Genomic DNA, 19,179 nt, shown 5'->3' with positions numbered 1-19,179 from the left:
GTCTCCGCCGTCCCACGGTTTCCTAGCTCCTCCCTTGGACAGCCCCTGGTGATGAAGCCAACACCGCCCTTCCTAGTGGCAACTAGCTGGGAATGGCTGAGGGGGTACTACTCACGGTTGGTGGCCGGCCAGGAGGAGGAGAAAAAAGGGAGGGGGCGTGGCTGAGGGGGGTGGGTCTGGGCCTGGAGAGTGAAAGCGAAAGCTGGGGCTGCTAGCCCAGGCTCGAGAGCTGACAAGTGGGGGGAAGCATGGCCAAGCCTTGTGGGGTCCGCTTGAGTGGAGAAGCCCGAAAACAGGTAAATGGGAACCGAAGCCAGGAAGGAGTGAGAAGTCCCAACAGAGATAAAGCTCGGTGCCGCAGGGCACCAAGGCCTTGCGAGCGAACTCCACCGGCCTCTCTTTCTTTAGGGCTTTTCTTTCACTTCTGCTCAGGGATTGCCAGTGCCGTGTCCTCTAGCCAATCTGTGCACTGAGCAGGCTCCTCCAGGGGGAAACTAGCTTTGTGGGACAGGCTTGGGCTAGAGTTGGAAGGCACCTAGGTTGGGAGTGGGCCCTTATTCTATACAAACAAAACCCCTAACCAGCATCCGGCTACTTCTGTCTGTGCAGGTGGATGTCTTCAGACAAAATCTTTTCCAGGAGGTAAGTCTCTGAATTCAGTCGATTTAACCCAGAGTCTTAGTGCAGAACTCTAGGGCCACAAGCTCTGAGTGACCCACCAGTTCACCTTAATTTTGGTGTCTCCGAACCTTCATGCTTACTCAAGGTGAACTGCAATGATTTGTTTCTACTTGTAATCTGATCAATCTTAGAACTCTTAACTGCTTTTGCCACTCCCCTTGAATGGAAAGGTAAGATGGCGCCCAAAGGGAAAACCCCATAGCCCTACTTCTGCCCTTCATGAGATTGGGTAAGTCCCTTTATTTCCAGGGTTAGGGTTTCCTCATACGAGAGTCTTGAGCTCAGTGATTTCCACGGGCCAACTTCTGATACATATCAATAAACATCTTGCAAGATTAATTTTGTAATGTAACTTGCAGGCTGATGACTTCCTCTGCACTTTCTTGCCACGGAAAATCATCTCCCTGAGTCAGCTCTTGCAGGTGAGTAATATAGACCCCTCTGCTCCATCTCCTGACACCTCTCATCACCCAGCTGACGGCTATCAGCATGCTGGGAACCAAGTGGGGCTGGTATAAGACTTGAGCCTGGCCAGGCGTGGTGGCACACATCTTTAATCCCAACACTTGGGAGGCAGAGGCAGGCGGATTTCTGAGTTCGAGATCAGCCTGGTCTACAGAGTGAGTTCCAGGACAGCCAGGGCTACACAGAGAAACCCTGTCTCAAAAAAAAAAAAAAAAAAAAAAAAAAGAAAAAAAGAAAAAAGACTTGAGCCTGGGTTGGGAGGAAGAGGGATGGAAGGCTGTGTCTGGTGATGGGAGGAGGCTGGGTAGTGTCTGAGAATAAATTCTGCAGGAGGACTCCCTCAATGTGGCCGACCTCTCCTCCCTCCGGGCTCCTCTGGACATCCCTATCCCAGATCCTCCACCCAAGGATGACGAGGTAAGGCGTTCAGTGTGCAGAGCCTGAACTATAAGCCAGTGGCAACAACACCACAGTGTGGCAGCCTCCAAGACTCTTCTAAAGCTGCTTTCCTTATTTTGCCTTAGATGGAAACAGACAAGCAGGAGAAGAAGGAAGGTAATGGAGACCTGGGTGAGGAGGAGGGAGGCTGGTGCAGGGATGTGGGTGACACAAAGGTCCCACTGTCATCTATCTCTTAGTCCCTAAGTGTGGCTACCTCCCGGGGAACGAGAAGCTTCTGGCCTTGCTTGCTTTGGTTAAGCCAGAAGTCTGGACTCTCAAAGAGAAGTGCATTCTGGTGAGCCTGGGGCCCGGGGGAGGTGGGAAGAAAAGCACAGCACAGCTGTGGTCCAGTCAGAGATGCAGGTCTTCAACCCAGAGACCTAATATATAATAAGACTGGCTTTTGTGTCTTGGATATATATATGGATGGATATATGCGTGTGTGTGTGTGTGTGTGTGTGCGTGTGTGTGCATGTGTGCATGTGTGTGTATATATATATCTATATACTTTTTAATTGTGTGTTTGTGTGCACCCAGGCATGTGCAGGTAGGTTTTCCATTGCGAGTATGTACAAAGGCCAGAGGTGAACATCGGGCTTTTGGGGGGATTGCAGGAGGGGGGGCACTGTTTCATTGAGCCTGTAGCTTGCTGTTTTGGCTGTACTGGATGCCTAGGGAGCTTCCTCAACTCTACCCCCAATCACTGGGGTTACAGTGTGCTTCACTGTGCCCTGCTCTTATGGGTGTGCTAGGAATCAAGTCCTCGTGTATGCCTGTAAGAACAACAAGCATTTTACCCACTCTCACTTCGCTTTGGGTTTAGATAGCCTTTGTTCTTGTCATTTTATTTCACCTCTGTGACCCCAGAACCTATTGTATTAGGTACACAGTGTCAATGATGTAATACAGTGAGCTGGTGTATAAGCATGAGCCCTAGAAGGAAACTAGATTCAGGTCCTGATTCTGTCTTTTATCTAGCTTTCTTAGGTGTCTGTGACTAAGCTGTTTCCTATGTTAAATGAATACAGCAAGTCTTTGAAAGGTGGACAGTGATTAAATGAGACCAATAGTATATAGAATGATACGTGGCACATAAGAAGTGTCAGTTAGACATAGCTGTTATTAAGACTAGCATAACAGCCAGGCGTGGTGGCGCACGCCTTTAATCCCAGCACTCAGGAGGCAGAGGCAGGCGGATTTCTGAGTTCGAGGCCAGCCTGGTCTACAAAGTGAGTTCCAGGACAGCCAGGGCTATACAGAGAAACCCTGTCTCGAAAAACCAAAAAAGAAAAAGAAAAAAAAAATAAAAAGACTAGCATAAGAGGGAGGCAGAGGCAGAACGGGTCTCTGTGATGTCAAAGCCAGTCTAGTCTATATATTGAGCTCCAAGACAGCCAGGACTACATAGAGAGACCCTGTATTAGCAAACAAACCAAAGAGTCTTCTGCCTTGGTTTGGAAGGGAGGGATGCCTCAGAAGTTAAGTGCACTGGCTGCTTTTCTAGAAGACTCACTCTTTTTATTTGTTTGTTTTTTGTTTTTCGAGACAGGGTTTCTCTGTATAGCCCTGGCTGCCCTGGAACTCATTTTGTAGACCAGACTGACCTCAAACTCAGAAATCCGCCTGCCTCTGCCTCCCCAGTGCTGGAATTAAAGGTGTGCGCCACCATGCCCTGCACTTATTTTTTTTTTAAGGTTTATTTATTTATTATATGTAAGTACACTGTAGCTGGCTTCAGACACACGAGAAGAGGGCATCAGATCCCATTACAGATGGTTGTGAGCCACCATGTGGTTGCTGGGATTTGAACTCAGGACCTTTGGAAGAGCAGTCAGTGCTTTTAACTGCTGAGCCATCTCTCCAGCCCCGAAGACTCACTTTTGATTCCCAGCACCCACATAGATGCTCACAGCTTTCTGTGATCTCAGTTCCCAGGGAATCCAACACCCTTTTCTGGCCCATGTGGGCACCAAGCATGCACATGGGACATAGACATGCATATAGCCAAAATATCCATAAAGAGGTATTATAAAAAACATACACATATAAAAAATAATAATGATAAGAAATTTTAAGAAAAGAAGTAGTATATTAGGCCTCAGTAATTTTGCTGAGTGAGTGCTCCTTTTAACATAGGTAATCACGTGGATCCAGCACCTGATCCCCAAGATTGAGGATGGAAATGATTTTGGGGTAGCAATTCAGGTAAGAATTGGTGACTGAAGACAGAGTGGGAAGAGACTCGAGAGGGAGGGATGGAAACAAGGCCATCACCCGGAGGTCAGAGGAAGAAGAAACAGGAAAGGGGGGGATGAACTGTTTGTTGTCTTTGCTTCTCACATCTCTGCAGGAGAAGGTGCTGGAGAGAGTGAATGCTGTCAAGACCAAAGTAGAAGCTTTCCAGACAACCATTTCCAAGTGAGAGCAGCTGCAGGAACCCAGGGACCCTACAGGGATTCTTGAAGCTAGGCAGTTCTTTCAGAATGATGGGAGACGGGAGGGGTGGGGGTGTGTGGGGTGGCTGTTTCCATTCACACACACATTCCTTCCTTCTCACAGGTACTTCTCAGAACGAGGGGATGCTGTAGCCAAGGCTTCCAAGGACACCCATGTAGTGAGTGCACAGTCTTCCGGCCCTTTAGTTGAGGCTGGCCCCGGGGGTGGAATTGAGGTGGGAAGAAAGAGGACCTGGTCCTGCTTTTTGACTTATACCATGTGGAAAATACTATTCCAAAAAGCAGAGCTGATAAGGGCTCCAATATCCCTGACCCTTTTCTTCACTTAATACTGTGTGTTGGTGCTAAGATGGGGTAATCTTCCAGCTAATCTCTTCTATGTATGAGAAAACAAAGTTAAAAGTCCCGACCTCCCATGGTGCTGACTCAGTTTGCCTCCTCCTTCCCAGATGGATTACCGGGCCTTGGTGCATGAGCGAGATGAAGCAGCCTATGGGGCGCTTAGGACCATGGTGCTGGACCTGAGGGCCTTCTATGTGAGTGTGGAGTGAGCTCCTGAGGGACGTGGATGCAGGGGATGTGGGAAGCCAAGAACCTAACTGCATTCTTCCGGCCTTCCTCCAGGCTGAGCTTTATCATATCATCAGCAGCAACCTAGAGAAAATCGTCAACCCGAAGGGTGAAGAAAAACCATCGATGTACTGAGCTAAGGATTAGAAGGAAAATAAATGATTTATACTTTATGTATATTACCTGTGTTGTTCATTGAGAGCGTGTTTATTGAGAGCCTCTGGTGTCTATATACCAAAGGAAGGTGAATAAGGTAATGAAAGTGGGAGAGGGTTGACTGGAGGAATGGCTCAGCAGTTAAGAGCATCAGTTGTTTTTCCAGAGGATCCAGGTTCGATTCCCAGCACCCACAAGATGACTAATAACTGACTGTAACTCCAGTTCCAGGGGTTCTGGACACCCTCTTCTGACCTCTGCAAACACTACATATGCACATGTGATGTACAGGCATACATGTAAGCAAAACACTCATCACATAAAAAAAAAAAAAGCCAGGCACTGGTGGCGCACGCCTGTAATCCCAGCATTTAGGAGGCAGAGGCAGGCGGATTTCTGAGTTCGAGGCCAGCCTGATCTACAGAGTGAGTTCCAGGACTGTTGCGGCCCGCCCGCGGTCCACAACACGAACGGTTCAACTGAGAATGGCAGTTCCCTGCAAAGAGAGGAATCTAGACGGGGCGGAAGAAACAATGGAGTCAAGACAACATTCGGATCAAGACTCAATTTAATATTTCCAGACACTCAGTTTATAAAGGAAGGGGGAGGGAACCCAATTTCCCGCCAAGTAACTCAGGGTCCAGTAGCAGGACGAACACGTGTGTGCCTCCAGGCAGCAGAGGCAGGTTCCAGCAGTGGGCGTGGCAGGACAAATGAGCCGGTAGCTCCACCCTTGAGCAGGCAGGTTCCAGGCTGGGGGGAAGGGAGGCCACACAGGACTGCACAGAGAAACCCTGTCTTGAAAAACCAAAATAAATAAATAAATAAAATAAAATAAAAAATTAAGTGGTTGTAGGAAGTCAAGGAGGGAGGGGCTGGAGGCCCATTGTGTTTTTCACAGATCCTTCTAAAGAGCAGGGCAGAGCAGGCCACTCTCAGTGCTCAGAGGCAGAAGCAGAGGTAAGGGGTTCTCAGTATTCAGGGCTACCCTGGTTTACATAGCAAGTTGGGGGCTAACCAGGGCTCTTCAAAACAAAACAAAACAGGGTAGAAGTTTGCATGCCCTGTCAGCCATGCAGGTAACCCATATTTTACATATTTGAATATTTGTCAAGGGTATTTTAATCTGATCTCATGAGGCCTTCGTAGTAGAGGTTTTGGAGCCCTTGTGGGAGGAGTTAGGCTTTGTGGCTGTGGTATGGGAATGAAGAAGGAACAGTTGGGGAGCTGAGAGCAAGCTTGAGGGAAAATGTGGTTACCCTGAGATGTCTCAGTGCTGGCAGAGAGGAAAGATCTTTAAAAGGCATCAAACTAGAACATATCACCATTTACTGGACAGTACTGGGGGTGGAATTGACCTTTTATCTCTCGCCCACTCCCCCAGTTGGATTCTGTCTGTTGGGATTTCCGTTTTGTATTTAATCTGTGTGTATGTGTCTGTGAGCGAATGCCACATGTATGCCACCGGATCCCCTGAAGCTAAGTTCACTACTGATTGTGAGCCACCTGATAAGGCGCTGGTAACAGAAATTGGATCTTGACTGCTGAGTCATCTCTCAGCCATTTTTGACAAGGTCTTCCATAGCCTAGGCTGGCCTTAAACTATGTAACTGAGGCTAACTTTGAACTCTTAATCCTCCTGCCTCTACCTCAGTAGTGGGATTGATTGCAAGTTTAGGATTCACTTCTGAGAAGGTGGTGGAGACAATGGGCCTCTGCTATGTGGCCTGTTAGATGTTCCAAGGGGTTTTTAAAGTAAGGCTCTTACCCTGTTTTAAAATATGGCATAAGAATATTTTGTGCTCTTATCAGTTTGACAGTTTGGAATTCAGTGCTCATATTTAGTCCCTAAAGGGACTTGAACTTTGCATTAAAGATGTTGCACCACAATGAGGAAGCCAAAGGTCAGGGCTTGCAGTTGGGAAGATTAGGCTCCTTATCTATGGTGCAGGGACAAGGTGACAGTGTTGTCACCAAGTTTCCTCGGAACTCCCAGCTAGGAGTGAGTACTTCACCTAGCAGTCTTTGCAGAAGCCCGTAGGGGCAGGCAGAGCAGGTAAACAGGCGAAGCTAACTTGCAATAACCTGCCCAAGTCAGAACTGGGTGTGGTGGCACAGGGTCTAGGGCTTTCAACTTCAGAGACAGAGGCAGAAACCTCGGTGAGTTTGAGACCTGCTTGGGCTGAGACTTTGTGGTGTCCTTCCCTCAAACAGAACAAAGCAAAACCCAAAACATAAAGTAGGTTATTTAGCTAATATGTCTGTGGGCAATTTTCTTTCCTTTGCCCTAGTGCGTTCTTTCCAATTTGCTTCAGGCCAAAAGCAAGACTATTTTTTTAATTTTGGATTGGGCAAAATAATAATGTCACACCCTATCAGAGAGTACCGCGGAGGCGGGACCCATGGTTAGGGTATGACCCTGAGCTGGCCTGGGAGCAAGTGCGCCTGCCCGGGAGTGGTTAAGAGAGGGGAGTGATTAGAGGGGGTGGAGCTCGGTGCCTTCCGTTGCAATTGGACCGAATTCTACCCTGCTAGGGACAGGCTGCAGAGAGTGGTCGCCAGGCATCAGGGGCATCTTACACCCAAGTGAGAAGGGAGGCACAGGACGAGGCCAAGCTCGCCTCTGGTGGTCAAGGAGCCGCCTTAGTGGGGGTTCGGGGTGCCGGTAGGCCCCGCTCGCTATGGGGGAGGTGGAGATCTCCGCCCGAGCCTACGGGAAGATGTGTCTGCACGCCTCTCGGTACCCACACGCTGCTGTCAACGGGTTGTTGCTGGCTCCCGCGACGGGGTCCGGAGAATGCCTCTGCCTCACCGACTGTGTGCCCCTCTTCCACAGCCATCTGGCCTTGTCCGTCATGCTGGAGGTCGCGCTCAACCAGGTTGCGACATTGAGAACCCCGCCCCTTGTCCCTCTTCACCCCACCGACCCCTTTAGGACCCTCAGCCTAAATGCATGCGCAGTCCGTTAGCCGTGGTGTGCACTGATAAGAGCCAGAGGCTTGGTTTAGTTACTGATGGCCCCTTTCTCACGACAGGTGGATGTGTGGGGCGCGCAGGCCGGTCTGGTGGTAGCTGGGTACTACCATGCCAATGCGGTTTTGGATGACCAGAGGTGAGTTGGGTAGCTAGGGGTGGGAAGAGAGATAATTGTGGCAATTGTGGGTGAGGTACAGATGGACCAAAGTCGTTCCTTTTACCTTTATTTTTTTTTAATCAAGTGTTGGCAGCAGGGCTGTATGCCAGATATTACTGAGTACAGGAGTGAGGAGGTATCAGAGATCACTATGACAGAATCCTGCCCTGAAGAAGCTGCAGTGGGGGAGGGACAGACAGACTGAGGTGTCTGTAAGAACTGAGGAAGTGCGACCAGTAACTTAAAAGCGACTTTACAAAGTATATATTATATAAATATACTCTACAGACCAAATGCATTTGCTATGGGTTAATTAAGTCCGATCTATTGTCATTTGCTTCCCTCTCTGCACTCAGTACATTCGATGTGTTTCCATCTCCAGATCCACCTCATCCTAACAGCTGCTGTACAGTATGAATATGAACAAACTGTAACTTAGTTACTGCAGTGAACATTGAAGTTATCTCAGTTTTTAAATGCAGAGGTCTTATTACAGTAAAATAAATTTTAAAAAAATTATATTATTTGTTTTTTGAGACAGGGATTCTCTGTGTAGCTCTGGTTGTCCCAGAACTCGATCTGGAGACCAGGCTGGACGTGAACTCAGAGATCGTCTGCCTTTGTCTCCTGAGTGCTGCGACTACAGTTGTGTTCCACCATGCCCAGCTAAAAATATATTTTTTAATAGCAGGAAGAAGAAAAAAATATATTTAATATGAGCATGCTAGAATGAGGGACAAAGAGATCGGTTAAAGCACTGGTACTCTTCCCAAGCCTGTCTCCTGGGTCCTGAAGAGACAGTGAAGTTTAAATAAAGGGACAAGGATATCCATATCTAAGCGGTCAGGAGCAAGGTGTGGTCTTGCCTACCACTGACCCCTTTGTATTTTAAGGTCATCTGTGACAAGCTGTGTAAACCTCTTGAAGCTGTACGTACACAATGAAACAGATGCTGGGAGGGCCTCTGAAGGCCCGCCATTATACCTGGATGCCAAGCAGTGTCACGTGGGTCTGGGTCTGTTTTGACCACAGTGGCCAGACGACATGGGAGATTTGGGGTCCCCTTTTGAGGATTCTTAGTCTTATTAATAAAAGAATTTTAAACTCAATGGCAGGAGCTGGAGAGATGGCTCAGCAGTTAAAAGCACTGGCTGCTCTTCCAGAGGACCCGGAATCAATCCCCAGCACCCACATGGCGACTCACAACTGTCTGTAACTCCTGCTCCAGGGATCCAACACCTTCATTCAGACCTACATGCAGTCAAAACACCAATGCACATAAAATAAAAATAAATTATATTTAAAAATACATTTTTTCAGCTGGGCGGTGGTGGCTCACGCCTTTAATCCTAGCACTTGGGAGGCAGAGGCAGGCAGATTTCTGAGTTCGAGGCCAGCCTGGTCTACAAAGTGAGTTCCAGGACAGCCAGGGCTACAGAGAAACCCTGTCTCAAAAAAAAAAAACAAAAAAAAAAAACAAAAAAAAAAAAAACAAAAAACCTTTAAAAAAAAAAAAACCGCTCAAGGATGATTTTATTAAGAGTTGAAAAGAAAGGCAAGACTCAGAGGAACAAGCTGTGCTTTCCAGAGAAGAGAGGAAAGAAGGGAAAGAATCATACCTATAAACGAGCACAGAGGACAGACTGATCGCAGACAAGCCCAGCACGGAAGTCAGACTCATCCCAGACAAGCAGCCCAGCTTCAGAGAAAGAGTGAGGAAGCACAAAGGATCAGAAAAAGCACACTTAGGTTCTAGGCAGCATCTGAAAAGTAACAGGGAAAAGAAAAGTTTTGCTTTTCTGACTCAGGCCTCAGAAAGTTGGACAGATGCAGCCAAACCTCATGGTGGCTCCCAGGGATGGCGGAAACGACTTCAAGTTAGCATTTAAAGTAACTTGTTCCACTGGGGCATTTTCATACATACATACCTCCTCCTCCTTCTTCTTCTTTCTTCTTCTCTTCTTTTTTGGTTCTTAAAGACAGTTTCTCTGTGTACCCCTGGCTGTACTGGAACTCACTCTGTAGACCAGGCTGGCCTCAAACCCAGAGATCCATCTGCCTCTGCCTTCTGAGTTGCAGGATTAAAGGTGTACACCACCACTGCCCGGCTTCATACTTTATTCTTATAATTTTTTTTAAAGATTTATTTATTATATGTAAGTACACTGTAGCTGTCTTCAGACACTCCAGAAGAGGGCACCAGATCTCATTACGGATGGTTGTGAGCCACCATGTGGTTGCTGGGATTTGAACTCTGGACCTTCGGAAGAGCGGTTGGGTGCTCTTACCCACTGAGCCATCTCACCAGCCCCCATACTTTATTCTTAATTGTCCCTCCCCATGGAGCGCACACTGTTCTGCCCCACTTTTGCTGGTTCCTAACTTCCTATCCAGTAAATTCTTTATAGTTTTTTTTTTGAAAACTTTTTATTATATTTATGTTTTGCCTGTATTGTGTATTTGTATACCATGCAGTGCCCCTGGAGGCCAGAAGAGGGCGTTGGGTTCCCCTGGGCCTGGCTATCAGTTGCCATGTGAGTGTAAATTCGAACCCAGGTCCTCTGGAAGAGTAGTTGGTACTCATAGCCACTGAGCCATTGCTCCAGCCCTATTCCTTTTTAAATTTGGATGATGAAGGCAAACTACCTTCCCCAACGCCTACTTTAGATTTCATCTCTCAGCAGCAGTATCTGAGACCTGTTTCCCACAGCATTGAAGCATCCAGCAATCGTGAATCAAGCATCATGCATACCGGACACTCCCAGGCTAGGGGCCGGGAGCACCCGGGAGACCTGGGTCTGCCCTCAGTTGGCTGCTCATTCCTCTGATCTTCCCTCTACACAGCCCCGGGCCTCTGGCCTTGAAAATCGCTGGGCGAATTGCAGAATTCTTCCCCAGGGCAGTGCTTATTATGGTGAGACTGGGGAGACTTTAGAGTGGGGAGGTGGGGAGGGAGTGGGAGAGGGTCCTTAAGACTCTCACCCTTTGTTCACCCAGCTGGATAATAAGAAATTGGTGACTCGGCCTCGTGTACCTCCAGTCATTGTCCTGGAGAACCAGGGTCTTCAGTGGGTGCCCAAGGACAAAAACTTGTGAGTGCTCCCTTCCCTCTGTCTCTTGGACGCTCAACACTTGAGGCTTCCTTTGTCCCTGCCCTTCAGCTTCTCCAGACACAGTCCTTAAGTCAGTGTCTAGCCCCACTGTTTCACATCCGTGTTTTAAATTTCAGAGTGATGTGGAGAGATTGGGAGGAGTCACGACAGATGGTGGGCGCGCTGTTGGAGGGCCGGGCCCACCAGCATCTTGTGGACTTTGACTGCCATCTTGATGACATTCGGCAGGACTGGACCAACCAGCGGCTCAACACTCAAATCACTCAATGGAGTGGTTCCACAGATGGAAATGCCTAAGCCAGAAGGGTTCACATACAATAAAGACATGGGCTGGTGGGCAACTATGTATTTATTGTGTTTGGGAGGCAGAGTGAGGGAGAAACCCCAGCCAGTAGGAAGAAGACTGGGTCCAGTCTAGAGTTCCTGGTGAAGAGCAGGAAGGTTTCTGCTACACCCATCACAGAACGAGAGAGGGGGCTCAATAGATCATTCCCTTGGTTTCTCCACGGGGCTTCTTGAGCTTCTCAAAGTTCTTCAGAATGATGTCATATAACACAGCCTATCGGACCACAGAGTGGTGGAGGTCAGCCACGGCCCCCTGGTAGTTCTGTATCCCATTTTTAGCTGTTCTTTGTCATCCTCCACCCCAAGACTGCTTGGTCAGAAATCTGATGGCCTGGGGAAGGTGCTTCTGTCCACCCCTGCCCTCCTCTCCCTTCCTCACATAAGCATTTCGGATCTCCATGACCATCAGACGGATCTCCTGGTACTCCGCCTCGTCCAGCTCGTGCACCAGCTGCCGATAGTCACCCTGCAGAAACTCAACAGTTAGTCCTGACTTGAAATCTGTCTTCCCTGGAAGCAGCCTGACCTGGGCCTCACCTACCACGTGGGGCTGCTTGGCTGCTTTGGCCACCGCGTCACCCCTCTCGGAGAAGTACCTGTGGGAAGTGGAAGTAGTATGTAGAGAGTGGGAAGAGAAGGTGGGCGCCCGGGCCTGTCCCCAAAGCAGAGTGTGCTGAGGGTGTAGTGGTGAGGCCACTCACTTAGAGATCTGCGTGTGGAAGCCTTCCAGCTTGGTGTGAAGGCTGGTCATCAGCTCAAACACCTTTTCCTGAGGAAGAAAGTGGAGAGCTGGGGAAGCTCAGGCTGGTTGCACAGTAGGGCTGTAGATTGAGGGGGCAGTGCTCTTACCTGGACAGCCACGCCAAAATTATTCCCATCCTCTATCCGAGGTATCTGTAGCTGCAACCAGGTAGTGACCTTGGAGCAAAGGAACGCATCGTGGCTTTATCACCACATCCTTCCTTCCCCTCTGTATACATACCCTGACTCCCAGGTTCCCAGTCTTCCCTCGTCTGCCCACAAGTGGACAGAGGGATGCCAGGTCCACGTTGAGCCCTGGCCTGGAGCACCTGCTTTGGCAGGGACCAAGAGGACAATGCCTGGAGGCGAGACGAAGGCAGAAGAGCTCACCAGATTGAGTTGCTCAGTGACATCCTTGATCTCAGGCTTTAGGCGTTGCAGGAGGACCACAATCTTCTCATTGCAGTTCACTGGGCCACAGGGAGGACCTGGAGAGCGTGCAGTGGGTCAGGGAATGACTGGGCGTGCGAAGTTTGGAAAGGGGAAAGCAGAACTGCAGCCTAGAAGCTCTGGGACACCAGTGTCTTCCCAGTACCTCACTTCCCAGTACCTTTGTCGTCTTCGTCTCCTTTCTTCTTCTCTTCCTTCTCTTCCTTCTGTAGGGAGGAAGAGAAGGACTGAGGCTGATGTTCTCTATGGCTGGCCCACCTCCCAGGTCTCCCAGCTTGCCTCCTGTTGCTTCTTCCGCTCTTCCTTCTCTTTCTCTTTGACTGGATCAGGTACTGGGATGTCCAACGGAGCCTTCAGATTGCTCAGGTTGGCTTCATTGAGAGCTGGCTCCTAGTGGTAGGGCTGGAGATGAGGGTGTTCCTCTCATCTCACCCCACCCCCATCCCCGGGCTCCTTTTGAGTCCTTGCCCGGGGAGCCCCCGAGTACCTTTAAGAACGCATCCAACTCTGAGATCTTCTTGGGAAAATAGCTCCCAAGCAGGTTCTCTGTCTGGGTAAGGCAGTGGAGAAGGACAGGGTCAGAAGCAAACACCTTTTCCAAGGCAGTCACGTAAGGGTTCACACTGCCCAGTGAGGGAGGCCAGAGTTGGGGGAGCTGGGTGGGGGTGGGGTCCCTGATGAGTTAGGTCTTACCTTGCTACACAGGTCTTCACGGAACACATCCACCTGTAGGGTATACATAGGCAATCCTTCACAAACCTAGCTTTAAGGCCAGTTCTTTTGAGGACAGTTCCCTTTAGGTGTAGGGGCTGACTTGGGGAATAGAGAAGCCACATCTGAAGAAAGTCAGATGGGTCCCTATATAGGGTGGTATGGTAGTTTTCAGCACACCTGAATCAGGGAAGAGTTCAATGGATCCCCAAGGGGGGCTGAATTTAGGGATAAGAATATTTCTGAGCCAGCTGGGTGTGATGGCGCACGCCTTTGATCCCAGCACTCAGGAGGCAGAGGCAGGTGGATTTCTGAGTTCGAGGCCAGCCTGGTCTACAAAGTGAGTTCCAGGACAGCCAGGGCTACACAGAGAAACCCTGTCTCGAAAAACCAAATATATATATATATTTCTGGGTCACCAGAGTTGTGCAAGGAGCGATAAGAGAGCCCTGTGGCCAGGCGTGGTGCCACAGGCCTTTAATCCTAGCACTCCAGAGGTACACACAGGTGGAACGCTGAGTTCAAGGCCAGCCTGGTCTACATATCCAGTTTCAGGAAAGCCAGAGCTACATAATAGAGGGACCCTGTCTCAAACCAAACAGAACCCTAAGACAGTGGGCAGAGAGAGTGCAGGTGCATGCCCTTTCCGAGGGAAAGTCTGAGGTGGCAAGGGCAAGTCCCTCTTCAGGTCTCTGTGTGTAGCCCTGGCCCCAAGCCAGCAGACTTCACACTAGCTTCTAGGCTCCATTTCACCCCACTGGACCACAGCCGCCTCACCTACTCCCAAGGGATCAGGTGCTTCTGGCAGTAGCTAGGGAGCAGAACCCCCGACTCAGGTGAGGGGGGGCTAGGGAGTGGGCTCCCCAGAGCTCTGGTCTGCTCTGAACCACGCCTCTCTAAAGCCTCTCCGACCCACTCGAACCCGCAACGCTCACCTTGGCTTGGGCTTCGGGATGGACCCTCAGTGTGGCCATGGCCAGAGCCGGGGGTGGTGGTGAGCGCCCGCACGAGGAACCTGGGGTGGGCAGCGGGAAGGGAAAGCGAAAGCACAGCTCGAAACCTGCACGGCCTTCCTGGGTTTGGGGAGTGGAGGGACTGGAGGAGGCGGGGACAGCCTACTGAGAGGCGGGGGCTCCGCCAGCAGCCGGAGTAGCGTTTCCGCCCGGCGTCGGGTCTCTCCGCTTGGCAGCCAGGCCCGCCTCCCAGCCAACGCCAGCACCCCTGCCCCTTCCCACCCTCGCCTGCCATTTCCCGGCACCCCCTGCTTCTGCTAGGGCCAGGGCAATAAATAAGCCTTACATGGGGGTTTAAAATCCTTAATGATCTGGAGTATGATCTGGTCTCTCTTCGTCTTCCCAGCGTGGTCCCCTGCCTAATATACTCCCGCCCACCAGACAATTATGCGGAGATGCTGGCACCATCCTTATACAAGAGTCAATCAGCTCTGCACAAAGCCATTGTGGCACCCTCTATTCCCCAATAAACCACTCCCCCACAGCAGGGACTCAGGCCTCTATGATAAAATCCATAAAGACTTTTCTTTCACAATCACCCGTCCTCTTCAAGTCCATTGCTTTCCACACTCATTCATTACACAAGCAAATGCTTGTAGGCAGTGTTTATTCTGCTCCAAGAACTCTGCCCTTGAGAAACCTGCAACATTCTTCCCCTCAATATCCTCACACAGTTCTCAGCGTGGATGTCAATTTTTCTGAGAGAATGTTCCGCCATCATTCTTCAGATGTTCCGCCATCATTCTTCAGAAAGTATGACCAGCTCAGTATGGCCATGGCACCTGTGACTCTGATACCAGCCATTTTGTTGTTGTCGTTTGTTTTTTTTTTTAAGTATTTATTTATTTATTATATGTAAGTATACTGTAGTGTGTCTACAGACACTCCAGAAGAGAGCATCAGATTTCATTATGGATGGTTGTGAGCCACCATGTGGTTGCTGGGATTTGAACTCAGGACCTTCGGAAGAGCAGTCGGTGCTCTTAACCACTGAGCCAGCTCACCAGCCCGTTTGTTTTGTTTTTGAGACAGGATAATACAATGGTTTAAACAGGAGCCAGGCAAAAGTTCTGCAAGGGCTTAGTGATAGCTATTTAGTTTTGAGAAGTGTTAATATGCAGGTAGTAATATAGTAATTATGTGTATGTATGTATATACATATATGTGTGTGTATATATATATATATGTGTATGTATGTGTGTGTTAGTGCATATGACTTTTTTTTTTAAAGATTTATTTATTATTATATGTAAGTACACTGTAGATGTCTTCAGACACTCCAGAAGAGGGCGCCAGATCTTGTTACAGATGGTTGTGAGCCACCATGTGGTTGCTGGGATTTGAACTCTGGACCTTCGGAAGAGCAGTCGGGTGCTCTTACCCACTGAGCCATCTCACCAGCCCCCCCTTTTTTTTAAAAAAAGATTTATTTATTTATTATATGTAAGTACACTGTAGCTGTCTTCAGACGCACATTATGGGTGGTTATGAGCCACCATATGGTTGCTGGGATTTGAACTTCGGACCTTCAGAAGAGCACTCGGGTGCTCTTACCTACTGAGCCATCTCACCAGCCCGCAGATGACTTTCAATAAAACTTAACTGCCAGGCGTGGTGGTAGTCCCAGCACTTGGGAGGCAGAGGCAGGCAGATTTCTGAGTTCAAGGCCAGCCTGGTCTACAAAGTGAGTTAGTTCTAGGACAGCCAGGGCTACACAGAGAAACCCTGTCTGGAAAAACCAAAAATAAAATAAATAAATAAATAAATAAATAAATAAATAAATAAAGCTTAACTTATAGATTGGAGATTTTGAGTTTCATGTAATTTTCACACATCCAGAAATATTTTTCCAACTTTTTCTTTCCCGAGGCCAGGTTTTTCTGTGTAGCCCTGGCATCCGCAGAGGGAAGCTGGTGCATCTAAAGGCTGCTTTAGTGGTACCATCCCTCGACATCACAGCTCCCGAAAGACCCAACAGGATGGAAGTCACGTACAGGAAAACACAGGTCAGCAACTTCAAGAAATGATGAGGAAGGAACTTGAGCATCTTACCCTTCCCATCCTCTCTCTCGGCCCGAAAAGAATCGAAGGAGACAGAGCCAGGCCTGGTATGCTTTTATTTTTTTCAGTTATGTTTGCGCATTGAGCGGGATCGAGGGAAGAGCCCGTGGCCTGGGATCCCAGGGGACCAGGGTTGATGGTACCAGCTGCCATAGGTAAGGTACCAGGCAAACGTGCCTACTGCCGCACCCACCACCTTGTGGGTATATTGATGGAAATAGATGACCGTGCAGAGCAGCAGGAAGTTCCAGAGGCCCAGCAGCAGCACGTTGAGTAGGAAAACAAGACGCAGTGGGGCGCCAGCTGGTAGCCCATGGGCCAGGTACTTGGCAAACACAGCGGCTTCCTCAGCCATGAGGAGGCAGCAGAAGGTGAGGAGGAAGGTGTGGGAGGAGACAGTGTAGCCCCTCCACTGGTGGCCGGCTGCCAGGCAACTCTTGCGGTCGGGCAGCTCATGCAGCAATAGGCCCTGGGGCAGAGGCTCGAAGCAGGAACCCGTCAGGTCCTCGATGAGTAGGAAGGCACGTCCGGCCCCCCGCCATACAGCTGCCCCCACCACCAGTCGGCTCAGGTGCCTGGCAGTCACTGCTACACGTCGTGTAGCCAGGAACACCACCAGCAGCACAAAGCCCCCCAGGAAGGTGCATGTCCAGCCCCAGGCTGAATTCACAAACTTTCTGTGGACAGGAAGTAGAAAAGCTAGTTGAGATCCCCAGTGTCCGATCTCCCCATCCTGACCTGTGTCCCATACATTATCCATTAGTTTTTGTTTTTGTTTTTTTTATAACCCCTATCATTTCAATGTTGCCCTTCTCCTTGCAGGACCACAGGCAACTAGGGTCCACTTTCCTCTTCTGTCCTTTACTTCCCCCGGCACCCCCAGGCTCTTTTCTCTCCCTCTCCCCTCCCCCTCTCCTCCTCCTGACCTTCTCAACCTCCTAGCCTATTTTTAGCATTCAGACTGGCAACAGAACACAGAGGCCTGAAGAAGGAAGCTGGGATCCCAGGGTGTAGAGAGGCAGCTCCTATGGACTTCAGTGGACTCACATGTTGAAGAAGTTGCCGTGGCTAGCGAAGATCGTCCGAGAGTTAACGTGAAACTGCAGGAGGGGCCCAAAGATGACCACTGCTGCCAACCAAGCATGGTAGAGGCGCCGTAAGCAAGGGCTGCCCAGGAGGCGGGCGGCTTGTTCACTTCCAAAGTACAGTAAGGCAGAGGCCACCCAGAGCAGCACCTTGACCAGGCATCCCAGCAGTGCTCGGACTCGGGTCCCGGCCCCCAGCCCTGCCCCCACCGTCGGCCCCCGCTCCATGTTCCCTCCCCTCCCCACTAACTGTCTGCTCTGCTGGAGGCTGAGGAGGGGCTAATGCCCCCCCTCCCCTCCCCTCAGACAAGGATAGGCAGTGACAGGTGTGGTAGACATAGGGCAGAGCGCTGTTGGCAGCTGGCAGGCGAGAAAGGGGGGCCAGCAAGGGGCCAGTTTGAGGACTGACGGTCCACATGGCCCTGGCCTTGGGTGGGTGGAAGTGTGTCCTGACATAGCCTGTGTCCTTTTCTGTTAGCTCTGCGCTCTCAGTTCCAGCCACATTCGAGTTGGTGTTTCAGGGCAAGGCCTGCCGTTCCGAGCTGTCCTTGTCCAAGGCCAGCTTGTGTCCGCTTGCCTTATTTTGGCCAGCTGAAGCCCATCTACGCTCATCTAGACTCTACCATGTTTTTTTCCTGCACAGAGAAATCTAGGTCATCAAACCAACCTAAACCTTGGATGCCTGTATTAATCAGAGTTTTCTAAAGGAGCAGAACAGATAGAATCAATCTAAATCAAAAGAGGATTTATTAGAGGGCTTTATTATGGGCAGTGGGCTGCCTAATTCCAAAAATAACTATCTTCCTACAGAATATCGACCAGGTGGCTGTTCAGTCCATGAGGCTAGATGCCTCCATTGGTCACTGTGCTAGAGTCCCCAAGACCTAGGATCTGAGAGCAGTAAGGAATGCCTCAGCAACGGACACATGAACTTGCCAGGGAGGGGGAAAGCAAGCAGGCAAAAAGCAAAAGCTTCCTTCTTCTGTGTCCTTTCACTTGGATGTGGCCCCCACCAGATATGGGTCCTTGTCCTGGAGCTTTGAGAACAAAGCATGGTATCATGGGAAGGTGATGGAAAGGGGATGGGGGGTGGGCATGGTGTTGGCCCTATAGTTATGGTGATTTCCTGTTGCCATCCAGATGAAGTCTCTAAGAGGCCAGTTAGTCGCAGGATGGCTGTGCACACTGGTGGTGGCAAAATGAATGCACAAGGTGTCACCTAGTGTGCCACAGCTTATGCTCACCATGCTAAGAATCAATCAGAGAGACACTCATGTGCCCTGAGGAAGGCAGCTTGTATAAAATGATGACCGGGTCCTCAAATGATGGGGTGAAGATCCTAAGAAAGGCATATCCAGTCTGGCATCCATCACAATGTTAAGTCTGTTCTCCGGTCAATTACCTGGGCTGCGTGGCTCACACAAACCTGGCCTCTCAGTGTGTGCACTGGGCAGCACCTACCTAAGGAGTGCCTGATACTCGATAGCGGTTTCTTTCCTCCTTTCTTAAAGCTGGTGGTGGGGTTTCAGAGCAGTGGACACCCACAGAGTACAAAAGGAAATGAACAAGGTAGGACACCCAGGTCATGGGCCCAGTTGTGATTGAGAAAACCAACCCTTTCTTTTCATGCCTTGATGCTAATGAACTGAAACTCTGAACCTGTAAGAGAGCCCCAATTAAATGTTGTCCTTACAAGAGTTGCCTTGGTCATGGTGTCTGTTCACAGCAGTAAAACCCTATCCAAGATAAGGATCAAAT

General features: G+C 49.7%; 4 protein-coding genes across 6 annotated transcripts; 2 read left to right on the top strand and 2 right to left on the bottom strand.

Moving 5' to 3' along the window:
- The first annotated feature begins 2 nt into the window (after window positions 1-2).
- Psme2 (proteasome activator subunit 2) lies at window positions 3-4,790 on the top strand. 2 transcript variants are annotated; one of them, XM_085828661.1, is made up of 11 exons: window positions 3-116; window positions 610-642; window positions 1,041-1,103; window positions 1,477-1,563; window positions 1,671-1,701; window positions 1,785-1,882; window positions 3,724-3,792; window positions 3,938-4,005; window positions 4,147-4,201; window positions 4,493-4,579; window positions 4,668-4,790. In XM_085828661.1, exons 1-11 carry the CDS (start codon window positions 93-95, stop codon window positions 4,746-4,748), a joined length of 696 nt encoding a protein of 231 aa, XP_085684787.1. In that variant the 5' UTR covers window positions 3-92; the 3' UTR covers window positions 4,749-4,790. The 2 variants fall into 2 exon arrangements, with proteins under 2 accessions (XP_085684787.1, XP_021037382.1); XM_021181723.3 differs by lacking the exon at window positions 3-116 and adding an exon at window positions 149-296.
- Window positions 4,791-7,225: 2,435 nt separating this feature from the next.
- On the top strand, window positions 7,226-11,356 carry Emc9 (ER membrane protein complex subunit 9). The gene is made up of 5 exons (XM_021181551.1): window positions 7,226-7,648; window positions 7,805-7,881; window positions 10,747-10,816; window positions 10,900-10,994; window positions 11,132-11,356. The coding sequence occupies exons 1-5, from the start codon at window positions 7,451-7,453 to the stop codon at window positions 11,310-11,312; spliced, it is 621 nt and encodes a 206-aa protein (XP_021037210.1). The 5' UTR covers window positions 7,226-7,450; the 3' UTR covers window positions 11,313-11,356.
- On the bottom strand, window positions 11,347-14,405 carry Psme1 (proteasome activator subunit 1). 2 transcript variants are annotated; one of them, XM_021181552.3, is made up of 11 exons: window positions 14,198-14,400; window positions 13,245-13,277; window positions 13,039-13,101; window positions 12,831-12,941; window positions 12,712-12,757; window positions 12,492-12,589; window positions 12,210-12,278; window positions 12,062-12,129; window positions 11,902-11,956; window positions 11,740-11,826; window positions 11,347-11,574 (listed from the first exon to the last, which is right to left on the bottom strand). In XM_021181552.3, exons 1-11 carry the CDS (start codon window positions 14,234-14,236, stop codon window positions 11,494-11,496), a joined length of 750 nt encoding a protein of 249 aa, XP_021037211.1. In that variant the 5' UTR covers window positions 14,237-14,400; the 3' UTR covers window positions 11,347-11,493. The 2 variants fall into 2 exon arrangements, with proteins under 2 accessions (XP_021037211.1, XP_085684784.1); XM_085828658.1 differs by lacking the exon at window positions 11,347-11,574 and having other exon boundaries at window positions 11,613-11,826; window positions 14,198-14,405.
- Window positions 14,406-16,375: 1,970 nt separating this feature from the next.
- Window positions 16,376-17,719, bottom strand: Fitm1 (fat storage inducing transmembrane protein 1). Its single transcript, XM_021181550.3, has 2 exons — window positions 17,384-17,719; window positions 16,376-17,013 (listed from the first exon to the last, which is right to left on the bottom strand). The coding sequence occupies exons 1-2, from the start codon at window positions 17,647-17,649 to the stop codon at window positions 16,401-16,403; spliced, it is 879 nt and encodes a 292-aa protein (XP_021037209.1). The 5' UTR covers window positions 17,650-17,719; the 3' UTR covers window positions 16,376-16,400.
- Between the last annotated feature and the right edge of the window lie 1,460 nt (window positions 17,720-19,179).

The sequence above is a fragment of the Mus caroli genome, unplaced genomic scaffold (genome assembly GCF_978045245.1).
Source record: "Mus caroli unplaced genomic scaffold, Mus_caroli_1 scaffold_12, whole genome shotgun sequence".
NCBI classification, from domain to species: domain Eukaryota; kingdom Metazoa; phylum Chordata; class Mammalia; order Rodentia; family Muridae; genus Mus; species Mus caroli.
This window is presented reverse-complemented; position numbering and strand designations above follow the sequence as displayed.

Coding starts and splice junctions, on each gene's coding strand:
- Psme2 (XM_021181723.3), top strand. CDS start 249: ATGGCCAAGCCTTGTGGGGTCCGCTTGAGTGGAGAAGCCCGAAAACAG. Junction 1,104..1,476: donor CCCTGAGTCAGCTCTTGCAG/GTGAGTAATATA, acceptor TAAATTCTGCAG/GAGGACTCCCTCAATGTGGC. Junction 4,202..4,492: donor CTTCCAAGGACACCCATGTA/GTGAGTGCACAG, acceptor CCTCCTTCCCAG/ATGGATTACCGGGCCTTGGT.
- Emc9 (XM_021181551.1), top strand. CDS start 7,451: ATGGGGGAGGTGGAGATCTCCGCCCGAGCCTACGGGAAGATGTGTCTG. Junction 7,649..7,804: donor TGGAGGTCGCGCTCAACCAG/GTTGCGACATTG, acceptor TTCTCACGACAG/GTGGATGTGTGGGGCGCGCA. Junction 7,882..10,746: donor GCGGTTTTGGATGACCAGAG/GTGAGTTGGGTA, acceptor CCCTCTACACAG/CCCCGGGCCTCTGGCCTTGA.
- Psme1 (XM_085828658.1), bottom strand. CDS start 14,236: ATGGCCACACTGAGGGTCCATCCCGAAGCCCAAGCCAAG. Junction 13,278..14,197: donor ATCCCGAAGCCCAAGCCAAG/GTGAGCGTTGCG, acceptor TATACCCTACAG/GTGGATGTGTTCCGTGAAGA. Junction 12,590..12,711: donor AGGAGACGAAGACGACAAAG/GTACTGGGAAGT, acceptor CACGCTCTCCAG/GTCCTCCCTGTGGCCCAGTG.
- Fitm1 (XM_021181550.3), bottom strand. CDS start 17,649: ATGGAGCGGGGGCCGACGGTGGGGGCAGGGCTGGGGGCCGGGACCCGA. Junction 17,014..17,383: donor CACGGCAACTTCTTCAACAT/GTGAGTCCACTG, acceptor TCCTGTCCACAG/AAAGTTTGTGAATTCAGCCT.